General features: G+C 37.9%; 1 protein-coding gene across 5 annotated transcripts in view; it reads left to right on the forward strand.

The window, feature by feature from the left end:
* enpp2 (ectonucleotide pyrophosphatase/phosphodiesterase 2) overlaps nt 1-20,707 on the forward strand; it is a 103,059-nt gene that overhangs the window by 24,223 nt on the left and 58,129 nt on the right. For 4 of the 5 annotated variants that reach the window (XM_052617606.1, XM_052617608.1, XM_052617607.1 and 1 more), the window contains exons 20-22: nt 8,301-8,440; nt 8,527-8,662; nt 9,586-9,663. In XM_052617606.1, the coding sequence (XP_052473566.1) occupies nt 8,301-8,440; nt 8,527-8,662; nt 9,586-9,663 (354 nt within the window). Of the gene's footprint in view, nt 1-8,300; nt 8,441-8,526; nt 8,668-9,585; nt 9,664-20,707 lie in introns of all 5 variants that reach the window. The other variant, XR_008187816.1, reaches the window with a different exon arrangement.

The following is a 20,707-nucleotide window of genomic DNA, read 5'->3' on the forward strand; positions in this document are numbered from 1 at the left end:
CTCAGAATATTTAAAGTTTGTAACCATAAAGGCTGAATAAGCGGACATTCCCATATACAATGAATAAAAGTACCTCTGTCTTTTTGACATTTCCAACAAACATTATTATTTGTCAGACCCATTCTATTGAGTCTGAGAGGTGTCAAATAAAACCTGTGTATGATCTTATACTGTGTTAGTTGACCTCTGGCTTCTCTTACAAATTTACCTGTATTTGACAAAATTATTTTCCACTCTTCGTCCCCAATTACAGTCCCAATGTCCTTTTCCCATATTGTCTTTAAATGAATGCAGTCATTGCTGAACATATGGTTAGCCGTCCTGTAGAATATAGAGGCTTTTTGTTGAGGATAAGGCAGTTTTAGAAAGTCCAAGATATGGTTTTCGTCTGTGAGCTTTATTATTGTGGAAACACAATTTCTAATTTAAAGATATTTCCAGAAATGGTCTTTTCCCTTTAAATTATACTTCTGTACAAGATTATTATAAGACAGAAATACACCCTGCTCAAACAAATCTGTCACAGTACACAAGCCATTCAAATGCCATTTCTTCCAGTATATGGGTGATTTCCCGACACAGATAGCAGAATTATACCATAAAGAAGAGTATGGTTGCCTACAATGTGATAATTAGTGCATCTTGTGAATCTTTGCCCATACCTCTCTTGAGTGCTTCATGATAGGATTTGTGGTTGTGTTTAAACACTGAGACAAGTTCTCAATAGGGCTGTATGGCCAAGATAAGGTCTTCTCAATAGTAACCCAATCTAATTGAGTATTATTATTCCAATGCTTGGCCAATTTGGCCATTTCAAAGGATATCTGATAGAGCCGAGGATCTGGTAACCCTCCCTTATCCCGAGAAGCACATAATTTATTAAGCTTTATCCTGGGCCTTTTCCCATTCCATAGGAAACGTTTAACCATCATATCATATTGATTAAAGATCAACTGTGGTACTGTTATTGGTAGCATCATGAGCACATAGTTAAGCTGAGACGAGACTGCCATCTTAATTATATTCACCTTTCCCCATAAAGTTAACTGAATTTTCCCCCATTTGTCTAAATTATTTCTTATGTTTTGTAGCAATGGTGCCAAATTAAGCATTGGAATCTCTTCTAACTCCCTGCTTATCTTGATACCCAAATTTTTATCCCTCTTGGGATCCAGCTAAAGCCAAATTTAGTTACCATACTTGCATTACATATTCCGGATATAGGTGTGGCTTCCGACTTTTTCCAGTTAATTTTATATCCAGATACTTTAGAATATGATTGAACGGTCTCCATTAAGTGGGGTAAGGACTTATCTGGATCTTTCACCAAGGCCAGAATGTCATCGGCATATAAAAACCATTTGTGCTCTTTATTGCCTCCCTGAGCGCCTGGAATGTTTGTATTAGCCCTAATGGCAATGGCCAGTGGTTCCAGTGTGATATTAAACAGTAATGGCGACAGCGGGCACCCCTGTCGTGTCCCCCTGGTGAGGTCAAAAGACGGGAAAACTTTACCATTAGTAATCACGCATGCCTTGGGTGTCTTATATAATGTTTGAACCCACTTGATGAAACAGGGCCCAAACCCAAAATTTAACAGCGTTGTGAATAGAAATTCCCAGTGAACCCGATCAAACGCTTTCTCTGCGTCAAGTGAGAGGGCAACAATTGGGTCGGTTTTTTCTCTGTTTAGCCAGATTAGATGAAGTAATCTTCTCATGTTATCTGTTGATGACCTATTCATCATAAATCCAACTTGATCAGGGTTTATAATATTGGATAACACCTTCTCTAACCGTAATGCAAGAATTTTACTAAGGATCTTACAGTCTACATTGATCAAACTTATTGGACGATAATTTGAGGGTTCGGTGGTGTCCCTATCTTTCTTAGGAATCACAGATATTAGTGCATCGTTAAAAGAAGAGGGGAGGGATCCGCTAGCATATGCCTCATTATATACTTCTGTTAAAGTGGATGCAAGTAAATCTATATACTGCTTGTAATATTCAACAGGGAGCCCGTCTAACCCTGCTGACTTTCCATTCCACATAACAGATACAGCTTTTCTGACTTCAAGTTCTGTTATTGGGCCTTCTAACTTATTCATCTCCTCTGGGGACAACTTAGGCATTTTGAGCTTGGAGAAAAAACTAAGCAAATCTTCTTTTTTCGGACTAATATCAGCAGTATATAAATCTTTGTAAAACTTCTGTAATACATCATTTATCTCCTTTGTTGATGTTACTATTGTGTTTCCTTTCTTAATACCTGTTATTAAGTTACATGTATTCTTTTGCTTCAACTGTCTGGCAAGCAGTTTACCAGTTTTCTCCCCTTCCTCATAGAAAGTAGTTCCCAATCTAAATAAGGCATATTCCACCTTTTTAATATAAATTTCCTGGAGTTCAAATTTAAGTTTACAAATATCTTGATACAATTGGTTTGAAAAACGTTGGGATAATTCTTTTTCATAATTCTTAATTCTGTTATCCAATTCCTGTATTCTGTCCCGGTCCTCCCTTTTCCTTTTAGACGCATAAGCTATTATCTTCCCTCTGACATATGCCTTAGATGCCTCCCATTCAGTTGATCTTCTATCAGTACTACCAGTATTAATTTCGAAGAAAGACTTTAAATCTTCCTTCAACGATGCCACAAAGGCCTCATGGGACAGCAGTGAGGTGTTTAATCTCCATCTGCCTTTCCTCTCTTTGTCGCAGTTAATATCAATGCCTAACTTCACGGCTGCGTGATCGGATAAGGCAATAGCATTTATTTTGCAGTGTGTAACATGCTTTGTCATGGTTCTTGAGATCAGAAACATATCAATTCTGGAATGAGATTTATGACAATGTGAGTAGAAGGTGTATTCCTTCTCGCGAGGATTCACCAGGCGCCAAATATCCACTAATCCATTATCTTCACTCATCATGTGAATTGTCGTTCTGTCTTTAGGATATGTTTGCTCTCTAAATTTACTTTTATCTATAAAAGGATCCCAAACTTGATTAAAATCTCCGGCTAGTATTATTTGGGCATCCATATCCCCCAAAGTCTTATTTAATTCATAGTAAAAATTAGGATCCCCTATATTTGGAGCATAGATGTTACATAGCACCACTGCAATACCATTTATTGTGGCCTGTACACAGACCATTCTCCCCTCATCATCTTTGACCTCATCAGTCGGAATAAAATTTAAATTCTTGTTCACTAATATAACGACGCCATTCCGTTTGCTGGAAAAATAACTATGAAATACATGTCCAACCCATCCATACTTCAATTTTAGAGCCTCTTCCCCTTTAAGGTGTGTTTCCTGAATAAATGCTATATCCACTTTGTGATGTTTCAAATAAGTCATAACTTTGCCTCTTTTTATAGGACTCCCACAGCCTTTTATGTTCCAAGACATGCATATTATATGATTTCCCACCATAGTGCACTATGTAATATTGACATCAGGGTAGAGGGAAAAAAAAAAGAAAAGATTTGGAACACTGTATATTTGTGTATATTCACCTATATAGACATTGTTGCCTAGCCAATAAAATAATGATTTCTTTATAGTAAACTTTGTCATGACCGAACCTTTTTTTATGAAAAAAACACAAAAACCAATATGAACACCGTTAAGTAACTTAAAATGCTCCCTCAAAACACAAACTGGGAGCTCTGACCAATCTATGGTCTTTAAGCCAAAATATAAAAACAAAGTGTTGCAATTATAACACGCAACAACAGAAAATAACTCCTATTGGTCCGTGAGGCACCACCCATGCAGCTGGTTATGTCGCTGTCCAGCTGCACGCTGCTCAGGCAGCATACCATCTAAAGCCCAAAACCCACTCGCGTTTGATTTCCACCCATGGTTGACTTTTATATGTTCCTCATCGTCCATAAGCATCACTGTCTTATAACAGCATACCTGTTTATGTCTCACCTTTACGCAACGTGCTAATGAAGCGTTCTGCTTCCTCCGTGCTGGTGAAACTATGATTTCTACTTTTCCAAGTAAATCTCAGTGTAGCGGGGAAAACAAGCGTGTATCTTAAATTTAGCTGTTGAAGCGCTTTCTTGGCAGGAAGGAACGTCTTTCTTTTTTCAGCCAGCTCCTTCGATATATCGGGAAACACGGACAGTCTACGATCCTCCCACAAAAGTCCACGACACTCCTGCGCGGCTCGTAGTACTTTCTCCCGCGCTGACTGCCTCAAAAACCTGATCAGCACCAGTTTCGGCGGTTGATCCTCACTTGGCATGGGGGCCAATATTCGATGAACCCTCTCAATTTCGAACTCCCCCTCCATATTGATCCCCAGACCTTCACTCAGTACCTTCTTCACACATGTCTCCAGGGTGCCATTCGTCCCGTACTTTTCTTTCAGCCCCACAAGCCTTACATTGTTCCTCTTGCTATGGTTTTCAAGCATTTGAACACGTTCCCACAAAGCATTTATCTTCTTTTCTTTGGCGTCTTTGTCTGTCGTCAGCCCTCCTGTCACGTCTTCCAATTGTGAAATACGGCCTTCCGCCTCCTCCATTCTGACCTGCAGCCCGTTCACAGACTCTTTTAACTCCGTCATTGTCTCTTTAATGGCGATCGTGTCCGCTGCGACTGACTGAAGGGTTGTACTCATTTTAGTAATTTCGGTGAAAACTTTTTCCAAGCTCACTTTAGCGTCAGCTTGTTTTTCGGGCGAATTCGAAGCGGTAGCCTCAGTGGGAGGTAGGGTCTTTCTGGTCGCCATGCGGTTTGCTTCCTTGAAATATTTAGACGTTGTCGCCATCGTAATGCCGTTGAAAGCGTGATTAAGTCTCTAGGATTTGTATTATAGACATTTTCAAAGTATTCTTTCCAACGAAATGTCAACTATTTCATAATAAACTATGCAATAATTAGCAAGTGGGTAGGAGCTTGTCTAGCGAGCCGCCATCTCGCTTGAGGTACTCACGTGACTCCCCCAAATACCCATCTTAATTTAAAATTTATCTTAATTTTTTTTTTTAAATGACTCGTTTTTATTGGTGCGTTGGTCTATTTATAGGTTAAATGAGCCTCTGTCTAGAATGCTGAGATGTTACGATGTCACAGAGGACTTATTTTATTTCTTTATTCCAACTTCCAAGTGGTCTAGTCTACGTTAGTTATGAGTAAATTATGTTAAAACATGAATAAATTACTCATTGTTGACAAAAGGCAAAAGAGCTGTGTGCGTGCACACATTTGAATAATGTCGGGCTGTAAACGGGTTCGGGCTTTAAAAAAGCTGTCAATCAAAATGTACATGTCGGGCTCGGGCCGAAACCTGTCGGGCTCGGGTCCTGTCTGGCCTAACTTTTGAGGCCCGATTACAGCTCTAGGTTGTACATAATAATAAACTCAAATGATATATAGGGAATTTGAATAATTAATCAGGAATATGATTAATATATATATATATATATATATATATATATATATCTCATATGACACTTACATTAATATTATTGATTTTGAAAAATAGCTCAATTGCATTTATCAATAACTCATCACAGGGCACTGTAATTTACTCATTAATATGTCAATATTCCATTCTTCATTTCAATTATAGTGATATCTCTTACTGTAAATTACAGCAAATCAAACAGTGGTTTGTCCAGCAAACGGCCGTAAGATTAACTTATCAATTTTCAATAAAGTTATCACTTCTTATAATTCAAGGAAAAATATTCTCTGGCCATGAAAACATTATCCTATCATTATGATAAATTTAGTTACTCAAAGTAAACAGCATGTAGCTAAAGATCAGACACTTCATTGACTCGTAATGTGAGCGGTTCAGAGGCAATCATGAATATATATGGGTTTTTAATAATTGAACTAATAATACATCAAACTACAAATCACACAGAGTAAATACGCATATGACAATACAGACAGTAAACTTTGTACAAGACATAACGGAATCCAAATAAGGGAGAGAGAGAGAGAGAGAGAGAGAGAGAGAGGGAATGAATGAGAGAGAAGGGAGGTGAGAGAGAGAGAGAGCGTGGTCACAGAATGAGCTCAGTTATGCAAACTCACAGACAGTAATATTTGAAAGACAACAACGATTCAAATCATAGACAAACTTTAAGCAGCATTTAAATCTCCATAGAAAATGATACTTGCAGGGTCCAGCGTGTGTGGCGTGTGTCTTTTGAGGCCAGCGTGCGTGTGCTGGAGCCGCGTAAACGTGGTTCTTTGTTCGTGGTTCGTGTCTTCCGGGGGTTGCTGCGGAATCGCGCGGTATTTGAAAGGTCCAACAAACAATGTTTCAGAATTCGTCTTCCTTGTGTGGAGAGGCAAATAGTTGAATTAACTTAGTAAAGAAAAGAAACAAAACAACGGAAACGAAAGCTTACGAAGGAGCCATGGGAACGGCTGTCCTCCGTGCTGAAAGGGACGGCGATAGGACAGCGGCCCAAGGCTGCTCAGAGGGACGAGCAGAAGAGACGAGGGTCGAAGCAGGAGAGGAGAAGAGAAGAGGAGGAACTTCCTGGGTCAGCTCTTATGGCTTGAAATGGTTCACGCCTCTGTTCACGTGAACAACCAATGAACGTCCGCGATCTGAAGCGGGAAAAAGTTCCTTTGTCTCAGTGGAAACATCCACCCTAATGTTTTAGGGCTTATCAGATTTCAGCAGTGATATTCTAGCAAGTTCGTAATTCAAGATTAATACATTTTACACACCTTTTATACAGGGGGATAGTTGGGTCACAACATGACAATTCCAAAAACACCAAACAGTACATATATAACTGATAGAAACACGAAGTTACATTCAAATGCAGAATTACACACATTTAACGTTTGATTCACACACGGTAAAAGTGCAGATAATCCAATTTATATGGGGAACCATCTAATGCACCAAAAAGCAATACTTAATACATTGAGAATACATTTGAGTAGATTTTACCATTCTCTTTCTAAGAGTTAGCTTTGATTCCTGTTTCCCAGTGGGATCATAAAGTTTTATGAGCTGGTCAGAGGTAGGGTTACAGACTCATGATTCTTATTTGAGAACATTAAAATTAGGATAAATATTTCCACAGTATAAGCTAGCAACTTATACTCTTCACATAACAAGGATTAACCATTTTATGCAACGCACAAGCATATTCAAAATACATATTATTAAGGACTTTATTATTAAGAAAAGTTTTTGTGTGTGTGTTCAGGAATGTGGGGGTGGGGGGGGGGGTTCGTTTCTCCTTTGAGGCTCACCCACGTGACTCTGGAATTTCTTGTCGTAAATAATTTAAATCCAGCCAGGCTGGCGCCAGGCCAGGCATTTAGTGTAAAAAGGTTTCATGTTATATGCCTGCATTTAACCCATGAATCAATGATCTGCATATCCGTTACACCTGCTTCCCTTGCCCACTTGTCTTCATACGATTGGTTCCTCTTGTTCATTGTGTAATGTTCTGATTGTTTTTTCTTGTCATTTATCAGTTCTGTTTACTCATTGGTTGTCTTAGTCATCTGCCTTGTTCCCCATTAGTTTGTTCATGTCATGTGTCCATCTTTGTCTGATATAAGTAGTCAGGTTTTTGTCCTTGTGCCTTTGTAGTGTTACAGATAGTCCAATGAAGACGAGCATAGTGAGAATCCAAGTGCAGTTTATTTACAGGTGCAATCCAAAACACCCAACATAATCCAAACCAGAAACAAAGACTTGACTTGAACAGACTTAACTTGACGTGGCATGAACAGACAGGACTCACCGACAGCAGATACATATGTCAATACATGACAAAGGCACAAGGACAAAGAATTGACTATTTATAACAGACAAAGATGGACACATGACATGAACAAACCAATTGGGAACAAGGCGCATGACTAAGACAACCAATGAGTAAACAACTGATAAATGACAAGACAAACCAATCAGAACATGACACAAAGAACAAGAGGAAACAACTGTATGAAGACAAGAGGGCAATGGAAGCATGACACAAACAATAACAAAATAAAAGACATGAAAACATGAACATGAAACAAAACAAACATTACAGTTCCATAGAAGAAAGTAAATCATGTGAGATACCATGTTGGTAAAGGGTATTGTCAAATGTAAATGAATTTGGGTGAATTAACACTTCCCTGACTTGTTTTAGCCAGTTTTCATTTTCATGTGATTCCAGACCCAAAATTAGTTTTATGAGTAAAATTTTTGGTTGCATGTAATTTTAATGGATGTAGTAATATTTTTATCTTTGTTTTCCAGATTAAAAGATTAAAAAATGCTTTTTCCCCCTTTTTTTAGACAACAAAAATCTTCCTTACGGTCGGCCGGCAGTCATGATCCGCACCAAATACTACATCCTTCATCATAGTGACTACATTAGTGGTTACAGTGAAGCTTTGTCCATGCCTCTCTGGACATCTTATACTGTATCTAAGCAGGTACAGTTTACAAAATTATGTTAGTCTGTTTATAGTTGACTGCTGTATTAGAGTTTAAACCTGACTGTTTGGATGTTCTGTTGCAGGTAGATTTCACCCCTCTGACTGAGGCTCTGAGCAACTGTGTTCGCCCTGATATTAGAGTTCCTTCAGTCTACAGTCAGTCCTGCTCAAACTACCGTGCAGATAAACAGATCTCCTACAGCTTCCTCTATCCACCTCGTGAGGTTTCCTACTCTCTCTCTATAGTGTGCAGCCTAGCCTAAGTAGTTTCATGTAACGAAGCAAGGCCAGTTCCAGGAACACACCAGACAAACCTTTTATAGCAGTGGGCTTAATCTGTTTCTATCCTGATGATCAAGTTTATTGGAGTGTATTAAAGAATAAAATTAAATATAACTCTTAAAGGGGACCTATTATGCCAAATTCACTTATTTCTTGCTATTTTTTATTATTTTTAACAGAATTTTGTGTCTGCATTATTTGTATACATCTTTCCTATATAGTAAAATCCCACCCACTCCTTTTTTCCCCCATAGTTTAAAAGCAGTGTCTCCAAATGAGTCGCTCATGTCTGCAACCAAATGTGTTCTCCCAAATCACAAGGGAAGAGGTACAATCCACAACTGGTGATGGAATGTTCCTAGGATCCTCCCATGAGTGAACAGTCTGTCGTGTTTATCTAGTCACTAGAGCAGCTAAGGGTTACACTAAAGTTGTACTATATGTATCATGTATCTTTATACTGCATATCAAACATCATTACAGTTTTTACCGTGTTGTTCATCCATTGTTCAAAAAAATCTACACAATTACATTAAAGGGTTGGTTCATTGCGATTTTACTTTTTTAACGTTAGTGTGTAATGTTGCTGTTTGAGCATAAACAATATCTGGAAAGAAGGAGAGAAGAGGAGCTCATTTGCATTTAAATATAGACACACAAAAATAGTATGCTTTGGCTTACATCCAAAAAGTTACATTTATGTCATGATATAATAAATGAGATATGGCGTATTTTGATTTGAAACTTCACAGAAACCAGGGACACTTCTAGGGACACTTGGGACTTATATTACTTTGTTGAAAGAGTTTTATGATTTGATGTTTGTCTAATTTTTTCTTCCATGATCTTATAATTTTTAGAGTTGTCCTCCTCTCCAGAAGTGAGATATGATGCTGTACTCATTACCAACACTGTACCAATGTATCCAGCATTCAAACGTAAGTGTACCTTAAAGAAACTATATCTAGTTAGATAGGATTCTTCACCCAAAAATGAAAATTCTGTCATTAATTACTCAGCCTCAATGTCATTCCAAAACCAAGACCTTTGTTCATCTTTGGAACACAAATTAAGATATTTTTGATGATATTTGAAAACTTACTGACTCTGCATCACTGTTGTTTTCACACTGCGTGACTATATGGGGTACCATTCAGTAGCTGTTGTGTTCACATAGCATGATGGATCGGCAAAGGGGTTTCACAATGCATGACTTAACAATATGCAGAGAACAGGGACTGTGTGTTCTGAAAGGGAAATTTGGAGGTAAATAATTTTGCAGTAACTTATGCTGATGTTGCGGCTGGTCAAGCAAATGTTTGTGCTTGTTTCTGTATGATATAATTGTATATATCTATTAAAATACTGATATTCTGGTCTATAACTCCTCCCCAAACTTCCCTTTTTCTTGTATCTTGCTTTCTCATTGGTTGCAGATCATCGCCGATGTGTTTTCAGTCAAAAATCATTGTACACAATGTGACTGTGAATCGCTGACAGCTCCAGATATTTAGCATGCAAAATATTTTGCAGGCGTCATTAACGTGCCGGTTCCCTCCTTTCGCGTCTTTGACAATTCACACTGCGTGATGGTCACTCGCATGAATGAGTTTGCTTCCAATTTTGGGCATTTGTCTGCAATTTATCAAAACCTGTCGGCAAGTGAAAAATCATGCTTAAATTATGCAGTGTGAACTCGGCATAAGGTATAGCTTCATAACATAACGGTTAAACTACTGATGTCCCATGGACTATTTTAACAATTTCCTTACTACCTTTCTGGGCCCGGGAACATTTCAGTTGTGATTGCTGTCTATGCAGGGTCAGAAAGCTCTCAGATTTTATTATAATTATCTTAATTTGTGTTGCATCGAAAATACATTTTGATCCAAAAATAACAAAAATTACGACTTTATTCAGCGCTGTCTTCTCTTCCGGTCTGTTGTGAGCGTGTTCACGGCATTGTTGACGTATGACACTGCTGATGTGTTTTCTGGTGTGCCCAATAACAAAGATAACACATCAGCAGCATTGTACGTCAACTATCACAGCAGTCGCGCTCACAACAGACCCGGAAGGGAAGACAATGCTGAATAAAGTCGTAATTTTAGTTATTTTTGGACCAAAATGTATTTTGATGCTTCAACAAATTCTAACTCATCCTCTGATGTCAAATGGACTACTTTGATGATATTTTTATTACCTTTCTGGACATGGACAGTATACAGTACATACAGAAAGCTCTCAGACTAAATCTAAAATATCTTAAACTGTGTTCCGAAGATGAACGGAGATCTTATGGGTTTGGAATGACGTGAGGGTGATTATCATTAATGACATCATTTTAATATTTGGTTGAACTAAACCTTTAAGTGTGTTTCAGTGTGTGCACTCGCCCTTGTAGGTGAATTCATTTCTACATCTGTCTGTGATTTGAAAGCAGTATGTGTGTGTGGTAGGACTTTGAAAACATGCCACTTTATGAGAGCCACCTCTGTTTCAGGAACTGTGCACATGTGTTGTATCCCCTCATAGGAAATGAGACTTGAGAAATGAGAAAATACTTGCACAAATATTCACAGAAAAAATAATTTAGATGTAAATAAAATTTTCTTTAATATGCTCAAATGGACTCCCCACATGGAGTCTACCTCTCTGGAATCTATATATGTCTATATAGAAGGTTTGGCAGCAGAGGTGAAATGAGAAGACAGTGATGTATGCTGTGTCTGCTCTAGATTAGCTGTGCTGGACTTAGGCAGTTAACTGAGCTGCCACCCACATAGAGACACAACCCTTCCAATATATTACAGCACAATATGTGTTGTTTTTTATTTATTTATTTATTAGGTACATTCATATATAAAAAAAATTATAATAACATTCATAGTAGTAACCAGGGCCATCACTAGTTGGGGCAGAGACGGCGCAATACTTTTTTCTCTACCCTCTCTACTTTTTTCTCTAGACCAATATGTGGGGTGCTAAGAGAAAAAGAAATGGGTCTAAACTGGGGCTATTAAAATTTTTGATGGGGCCTAGCTTGGTTGTAGCACCATCACTGGCTGGGGGGGGGGTACAGTTAACGGGCTGCGCATTGTCAAAAAAATCGTATAATTTCACACGTTTTTAAGCCCTTTCCATTTAAACATTCAAAAGAATTTAAAGCATTCAAAAAGATCGGAAACACTCAACTGAGTAATCCCAGGCATCTTCGGTGTGCATGCAGAGAGATTGTCTCACAGACAGCAACACCGAACCTAGCTCTCCTTCACCTGAAATTAGAACATTGATTATATGTTCTTATTTATATATGATTCGCAATTGTACTTTTGGGTATTCCGTAGTGAGGACGTTAAGACACGTACGGAAGTGCTTGGTCTAAAAAAAACTACATGTGATTAGTATATTCAGTTCTCCAGTAAAGAATCAAAGTTATACTAAACTGAGTTATGTGTCCATCATTCAACAATGAACAAACAAATAAAATTAGCAGTTTAAACAAGCAAACAGAAAAAGACGTGAAAGAGCCTAATTCAACTACTGTGCACAGTGTTCTGTGTGCACACCGAGAGACATGTCTCAAAGTGTTTCAACACCGAAATTAGCTTCTTCTTGCTCTTGAGATGACAAATACATACAAAATAGTGTCAAAATACCCTTCTTGGAGAGTATCCTCGAAAAAACTGTTGGTTATGTCTAGAGTGAAAGTAAACAGTGGAGAAAGAAATGGGATGTCTATCATTATAATGATGAATTGTCTCTTAAAGTGGCCACGCTCAATTTACTATCTGCTGTCGGTTTCCTTAATGCTAATCCAAATGAAAGAAAGTTAACCACTCACTGCTCTTGACTGAATTACTTTGTAGTTTTAACAATAATTTATCCCCACTGAAGCCAAAAAGTATTCAGACATTTTGAGTAAGTATTTTTTCTTTAATTGCTAATGTGACCTTTTTACACCACACACTGAATAAAATTAAGCATTCCCTGGTAATTGGTCAACAAAGTATTGATAGTTGTGTTAATATTGTCATACTAACAGAATTTTTGGTTGATTGTAATTCATTACATACCTTTCTAAGAAAGTTTATGATATTATCCAGAAGAATTTGTTCTGACACAGTCTTACATTTGATTATTTGGGTTCTGTACCTGGACACCTACAAACTTTACAAATTTTAAACATTGTGTAAACAGCACAAATAAATAAATAGAAGGAACATACTAATTAAATTATTTCAAACAGGGCCTACTAGGACAACCTGCACCGGGGCCCCGCAAACCCCAGCTAGGGCCCTGATAATAACAACAGTAATAATAAAAAAATAATAAGTGAGCATGTTGATCCTTAGAGAAGTGATACCAGGGCCGCTGGTGGTCAGATGTATGTATTTATTTAAACAACATGTCATCCTCTCTTAGTACTCTGTAAAAAGTGGTAACCTACGGTGACCCAGTAGTGCACAACAGAGTGAAAATCTGTTGAAAATTATCACAACACAATGGAAACAAGCCACAACACAATGAAATTAGCACAACACAACGGAATTGGTCATATGCACACAAACATATGTATTTACTACTTTTTAATGCGTGAGTTCCTCTTTAATAAATATGGCACCGCTTCTTTTTAAGCGTTGTTACAGTTGAATAAGTGAAAGTGACATTCAGCCAAGTATGGTGACCCATACTCAGAATTTGTGCTCTGCATTTAACCCATCCGAAATGCACACACACAGAGCAGTGAACACACACACACACACTGTGAGCACACACCCGGAGCAGTGGGCAGCCATTTATGCTGCGGCGCCCGGGGAGCAGTTGGGGGTTCGATGCCTTGCGCAAGGGCACCTAAGTCGTGGTATTGAAGGTGGAGAGAGAGCTGTTCATTCACTACCGCCACCCACAATTCTGTCCGGCCCGAGACTCTAACTCACAACCCTTTGATTGGGAGTCCGACGCTCTAACCATTAGGCCAAGCCAAGGGATTTAATGCAGGGTCTAATGATCTAATGAAAACCAAATTTTGATATCCAGTATATTTTCACGAAGTTTCTATGGGACAGTACATTATATATCACCCCATATTATGGTGCCATTTTAATAACACTGTTGACATTAAGTGCAGCTAACCAGCCTTTTTGACATAGGCTGTTTACAATAATTACACTCACCAGTGTCTAGTTGGGACACACAAAAGTAAAAATGATGTGTTTTGCACTGTTGTAATAACTAAGTATATCTGGGTCAAAGGTATAGGTCAGGGCTTTATTTTCCCAATCCATTGAATATTTTTAAAGAATATAATAATTAACATTCTACATTACACTATTTCGTTCTGTGAATGTACAATAAAACTTAGGTGCAAACATCTACCACTATATAGACTACAGCCTATAAATAATATCTAACGACTATTTATAATTATTGTAAAGAAAATACATAGTATAACACTCCACTATGGGGAAAGAGGAGAACAGACATGAAATGCAGTGAAGCACTACCCAGGCAGTTGTCATTATCCTTCAAGCAGTGTAATGTTAGGTGCACAGAGAAGTCTCTGTGTCTAGTGCAGATAAAGGATTCTGTGGTGAGTAGAGCAGTTCTTCCTTGCTCAGTGGAGAGAGGGGGGAATTTAGCCAACTAGATGGAGAATCCACGCTCACTTGGGGAAGTCAATCTCTTTCTAGATAAAGAAGAGACACAGAAGTTGGCCATGCACCCATTGAGAACCCATACTACTCTGTTGGCGTTTATATCCCCCTCTAAGTGATCCCCCTCATTGACATCAGCTGGGATCACTAGGTGTCCTCAAGATTAGCATTGCCATGGGTGATGAGTGGGGAGCAAACAATATCTTGTCACATAAAATTCAATTTAATTTATTGCTATTTTCACTTCGTGTAAACAGTGCATTCATAAAATACTTTCTATTCTCAATTAGTGTAAATATCATCTAAATATGCTACTTACACTGCAAATAGCTGCTGCATTCCATAAAGGTAACTTTATATAGTGGAAATGGGCTAACAAAACCTTAATTTTTTTACATTTTATTATACAAGTAGAACCAGGAGTGGCCACCATGTAGACCTTCAAAGTTGAGTGGGTCAACCCTGTAGAGAATCTTGAGAAATCTTCAACTTCAAAATGTACAGTATCCTCGTAGAGGGAGCTCTGGATTGGAGGATGGTCTCAACAACTTTGTTGACCCCTCAGGGGCCACATCCATAACTTCCACAGCACCGGGCAAGGGTGGACTATGGTTCCTCCCACTTGGAAGAGGAGGTCCTTCCTGATGGGAATTTCCCATGGAAAGCCTTCGAGAAGGGACACCAGGTCCCAGAACCATACTCGGTGCAGCCAGAACAGGGACACTAGCAGCAGACAGCCCTCTCATGGTGAACTCTCTCCAGAACTCCTGAGAGCAGAGCTCCCTGTGGAGCTGGACGATTCAGAGAGAACCAGAGGGGACAGTGCAATGTCTCCTGAGCAGAGATGTATAAAGTACTAGAGACCCATACTTGAGTAAAAGTACAAGTGCTCTATCAAAAAAGTGACTTGAGTAGAAGTTGAAGTGCTCTTTAAGCACCACACTTAAGTAGAAGTACTAAAGTATTCAAATTTTTTTGTACTTAAGTATTGCAAGTAGTCTATTTTAAAATGTACTACTCAAGTACTGAAAGTAAAAGTAGAAGTATTGTGTTATGTAGCTATTAAAGAAAGTAGTCAAAAGTTTGAACATATTGTTTTTACTATTTCAAATGATTAACCTAAAGGACAAATCACAATTCCTTTGACTGTAACTTCTTGTAAACAAAAAACGGTTACTAGGGTTAGTTAGCCCAATTTGCAAAATTATGTCATTAATAACTTACCCTCATGTTGTTTCAAACCCGTAAGACATCAGAGGGTCATTTAGAATTTTTTGAAGCATTGAAAATACATTTTGGTAAAAAAAATAGCAAAAACTACGACTTTATTCAGCATGGTCTTCTCTTCCGTGTCTGTTGTAAGACAGTTCAAAACAAAGCAGTTTGTGATATCCGGTTCGCGAACGAATCACTCGATGTAATCGGATCTTTTTGAAACAGTTCACCAAATTGAACTGAATCGTTTTAAACGGTTCGCGTCTCCAATACGCATTAATCCACAGATGAATTAAGATGTTAACTTGTTTAATGTGTCTGACACTCCCTCTGAGTTAAAACAAACCAATATCCCGGAGTAATTCATTGACTCAAACAGTACACTGAGTCACTGACTGAACTGCTGTGAAGAGAGAGCTGAAGATGAACACCGAGCTGAGCCAGATAATGACTCGTTCACGAGTCAAGAACCGTTTCTGTCAGACAACTGGTTTATTGAATCGAACTGTCAGAAAGAACTAACATTACTGGTCATCCGAGAACCGATGCAACCGGTTCTTGACTCGTGAACGAGTCATTATCTGGCTCGGCTCGGTGTTCATTTCTCTCTTCACAGCAGTTCAGTCAGCACGCGCATTCTTCTTAATCGCTTGATTCGCTCAATGATGTGCCAGCTTCATCAAACCTGCCATCTACAGTTCTGGCAGTGGTTTGTAATGGAATGATTCGTAACATTTTTATAATTGTAACGAGTAACGATGCAGCACATAAAAAAAATATCGGAGTAAAAGTATTAAACTCAGCGAAAATATGTACTGAAGTAAAAGTGGAAGTAGGAGAAAAAAATAATACTCTAGTAAAGTACAGATACCGCCTTTTAGTACTTAAGTACAGTAGTGAAGTAGTTCTACTTCGTTACTATACATCTCTGCTCCTGAGTCACAAACAGGTCCACCTGAGCCTGGCTAAAAACTCTCCATATCTGCTTTACCACCTTGGGGTGAAGTCTCCATTTCCCGGTTCCCATTCTGAACTTCAGTCGCATGACTGAGTGGTTCAATTAACACAGATCTAAAATGGGACTCAAACCTTCATTCTTCTGTCCGAACGATGAAGTACCGGCTGTAGAACTTGGCCTCCTTCTTCAAGGGAGTGTTTGCTTCTTAATATATAAAGCGTGAAGAGTAGCGGCTGAAGAGTACTGAGCCTTGAGGTACTCCATACTGCACTTGTGATCGATATGATACCTCTTAATTCACTGCTACGAATTGATGGCGGTCATAAAAGTACAATTTAAACCATGCTAATGCACTTCCATTTATGCCAACAAAGTGTTCAAGTCTATGCAAAAGAATGTTGTGGTCAATAGTGTCAAATGCAGCACTAAGATCCAATAGAACTAATAGAGAGATACAACCATAATCAGATGATAAGAGCAGGTCATTTGTAACTAAGGAAAGCAATCTCAGTACTATGATACGGTCTAAATCCTGACTGGAAATCCTCACAGATACCATTTGTCTCTAAGAGGGAATATAATTGTGAGGATACTACCTTTTTTAGTATCTTGGACAGAAAAGGGAGATTCGAGATCAGTCTATAATAAACTAGTTCTTTGGGGTCAAGTTGTGGTTTTTGATGAGAGGCTTAATAACCGCCAGTTTGAAGGTTTTGGGGACATATCCTAATGACAATGAGGAATTAATTATTGTCAGAAGAGGATCTATGACTTCTGGATAGACTTGTGCTGGTATTCGATAAAGCAATATACCACGGTAATGAATATGCACGATATTGTTATCGGGGGCACTTCTAGATAACAAGAATAATTATATTACAAATTATTCTGAATTTGGAATGCATTTTAAGAATACTATTCCCATCAACTGGTCAAAATGCACAACACTGCTGTATGCTGCTTAAAAGACTCTGTGTGCTCTGATGTAAACAAGCACGTAAGAGAAGCACATGGAGGAACACGTAAATATCTTTTTTCTGAAACATATTTAAATAATTTTAAATAGCCATGGCTTACGGTTCAAAAGTTATTAGCATACAAACATTGAAAGTTTGGACAAGTGGTGGCGCTAGAGAGTAGGAGTTAGAGGCTTCAAATTTGCTATAGTTAATGTTGGGACTGTCCTCTATCAGTGTGCCAAATTATACAACTTTCCCGCAAACGGTTCTATGGGCTGCCATAGACTTGCGGCGGAAGAAGAAGAAGAAGAAGAAGAAGAATAATAACGCCAACGAAAACAATAGGTGCCTACGCACCTTCGGTGCTTGGCCCCTAATAACGCCAACAAACACAATAGGTGCCTTCGCACCTTCGGTGCTTGGCCCCTAATAATAATAACGCCAACGATTACAATAGGTGCCTACGCACCTTCGGTGCTTGGCCCCTAATAACGCCAACAAACACAATAGGTGCCTTCGCACCTTCGGTGCTTGGCCCCTAAATATAGCTGCAAGCAGCAATCACGGGGCCAAGCATTCCAGCGGCAACATCAGGAGCTAAGCATATGTAGCATCAGACCAAATGCAACAATGAATAATGAAATTAATAATTGCATGATTGTAATTGAAATGGCTGAAAATCGTTAATAAAAGTTCCACAGCGAGGAGCTAAGCATGGCATGGAGCATCAGACCAAATGCAACGAGTAAGAAAAGCAATTATTGGAAGAGTGTAATTGAAACAGCCAGTAAAACTCCAGTAAAATGATGCATTATCATTTTTGGAAAATAGGTGGCGCTGTAATCAAATCGCTTTGTTGCATTCTGTGGGAGGTGACAATGTTGTGGGCAATTTCTTTCAAAATACTTACAGACCTTTAGGGCAATGAGTCGAACATGCCCAACGAGTTTCGTTCCGATCGACTTCCATTAACCTTGTCAAATAGGTGCTTAAAGTTGTTTGGCCAATGGCGGCCATGTTTTTTAAGATAAGTGAAATTCCTCATAGAGCACTTGTGCCACATTGGGCCATATCAATTTTCAAGTTGATTGGATCAACGGTTGCTTAGTTATAGCCATTTGATTTTTTTTCATCCTGTAGCGCCACCAAGTGGCAGATATGGAAAAAAAAATAATAATTTGACTAAAGTTTTTGTTCATGCATATGAGTTCTGAGTTTGGTGAAGATATCTCATTTTGTTCCCGAGTTATAGCCTTTTTCGTAAAATTGGTCCACGAATTTGAATGTTTTGGGTCACCTGGTTTTTTGTTCAGTCTTGATCAAACCACTGCAATAATATTCTCTGGACTCTCTAGATCAATAATTTTCAAAAATATGTTGCATTTTGTCCTTTGGTTAGCTATAAGAGGTCATTTAGGAAAGGGCCGTAGCCACATGTAACCTAAAGCCTATAAAACTGAAACAAAAACTCAAAACTTTATGAAACTTGGTTATAACATGTGAAAGATGACCCACCAAGCATGCAAAGTTTCATTAAGATCAGAAAATAGCTGGTGCTATAACAGTTAAAATGGTCTAAAAAACAAAAGATTTCTGTTGTGAATGGCATTAAACTGCAAAAAAAAAAGGGGTAATATAATCACACATGCATTAGATCTGTTTTTTTTCTAAACAATCATGCAAAATTTAACAGAGATTAGGTAAAAAAGAACACTGTAATATTTATAAAGCTTCAAAACCCAGTGTTGAATAAAAAATTGCAATTATAACCACTAGATGTCACCGGAAGACCACTAATGAGCTCACTAAAGACTAAAACATTACAGTTTATGGGCTTGTTGAGGGATTCATCTAGAAAAAATGTATATTACTATTATTTAATATTACTGTTCAAGCATTTCAGATCACATTGAGTCAAAGTTTACCAATTTATTCATACAGATATATCTAATGTTTATAATTATGCCAGATTATGATTGCAATGAAACCTGAAAAATGACATAGAAGCCCATAAAAACAGAAGACTTGCAATAGGTTTTATCACCCATCATTTATTTTAATTATCTATATATATAACAAAATGTGTGCATCTGTGTGTGGGTTTAAGCATGCTTATTGAGTATTAATATAGTAGTTTAAACATTTCATGTTTGTGTGTGTCTGTAATTCTGTTCTATTCTTTTACTGTCAGCCATATCTAGGTTATTTAAAATCAGTGCAGTACTATTATCTAGACTGTGAAATTATACATAAATTGCGTATGCTTCTTTGGAATGAAATTGAGACAACATATAACAGTTATAAAGGTTAAAGAGACAGTGTTGTATGATAAATTGCATTTACGACCACTAGATGTCACTGGAAGACCACTAATGGGCTCACTAAAGACTAAAACATTACAGTTCATTGTCTCGATGATTGATTCATCTAGAAAAATATATATTACTATTATTTAATATTACTGTTCAAGCATTTAAGATCACATTGAGTGAAAGTTCAACAATTTATTCATACATGTCTATCAAATGTTAACTATTATGTCAGAATATGAATGCAATGAAACCTGACATAGAAATGTAAGAAAAGAAGTCTTTCTGTGAGTTGTGTGTCACCTATAATTTATTTCAAATATCTACATACAACAAAATGTGTGGGCATGTACTTCTCTCTGTGTGTGTGTGTGTAATCATGCTTATTGATTATTCATATAATAGTTGAACCATTTCATTTCTGTGTGTGAGTGTCTGTGAGCCTATTCTCCATGTTAGACAATGGAACACACAAGTTTGGCTTAATTACAACAAAGCTTTGCAGAGATATAGCCTCAGACTCATTTTGTGAAGATGCCTGACATCTGAAGCAGCGCTGTACAAAAACGGTTTCGTCTATTGACACGAAATCCATAACTTTTTGTCAGCACAGTCTGAAGATGATCTGATTCAATTTTGGTGAAAATCAGACAAACGGTTGAGGATGAGTTTAAAAAAAAAGGTTTTCAACATGAATCAAAATGGCGGACAGGAAGTTTTGCTTAATATGACATAATTGGTATGTATGTTGTCGGCATGTCCCAAGGAACATTTTGAGACATGTTTCATGATAATAGGCTAATGCAATCAAAAGTTCTTAGCATTATTGGAAATGTAATAATTAGCGGTTATTGATTGGTTTATTACTCTTGACCAATAGGTGG

Source organism: Carassius gibelio, chromosome A16, assembly GCF_023724105.1.
Source record: "Carassius gibelio isolate Cgi1373 ecotype wild population from Czech Republic chromosome A16, carGib1.2-hapl.c, whole genome shotgun sequence".
Taxonomy (NCBI): Eukaryota; Metazoa; Chordata; class Actinopteri; order Cypriniformes; family Cyprinidae; genus Carassius; species Carassius gibelio.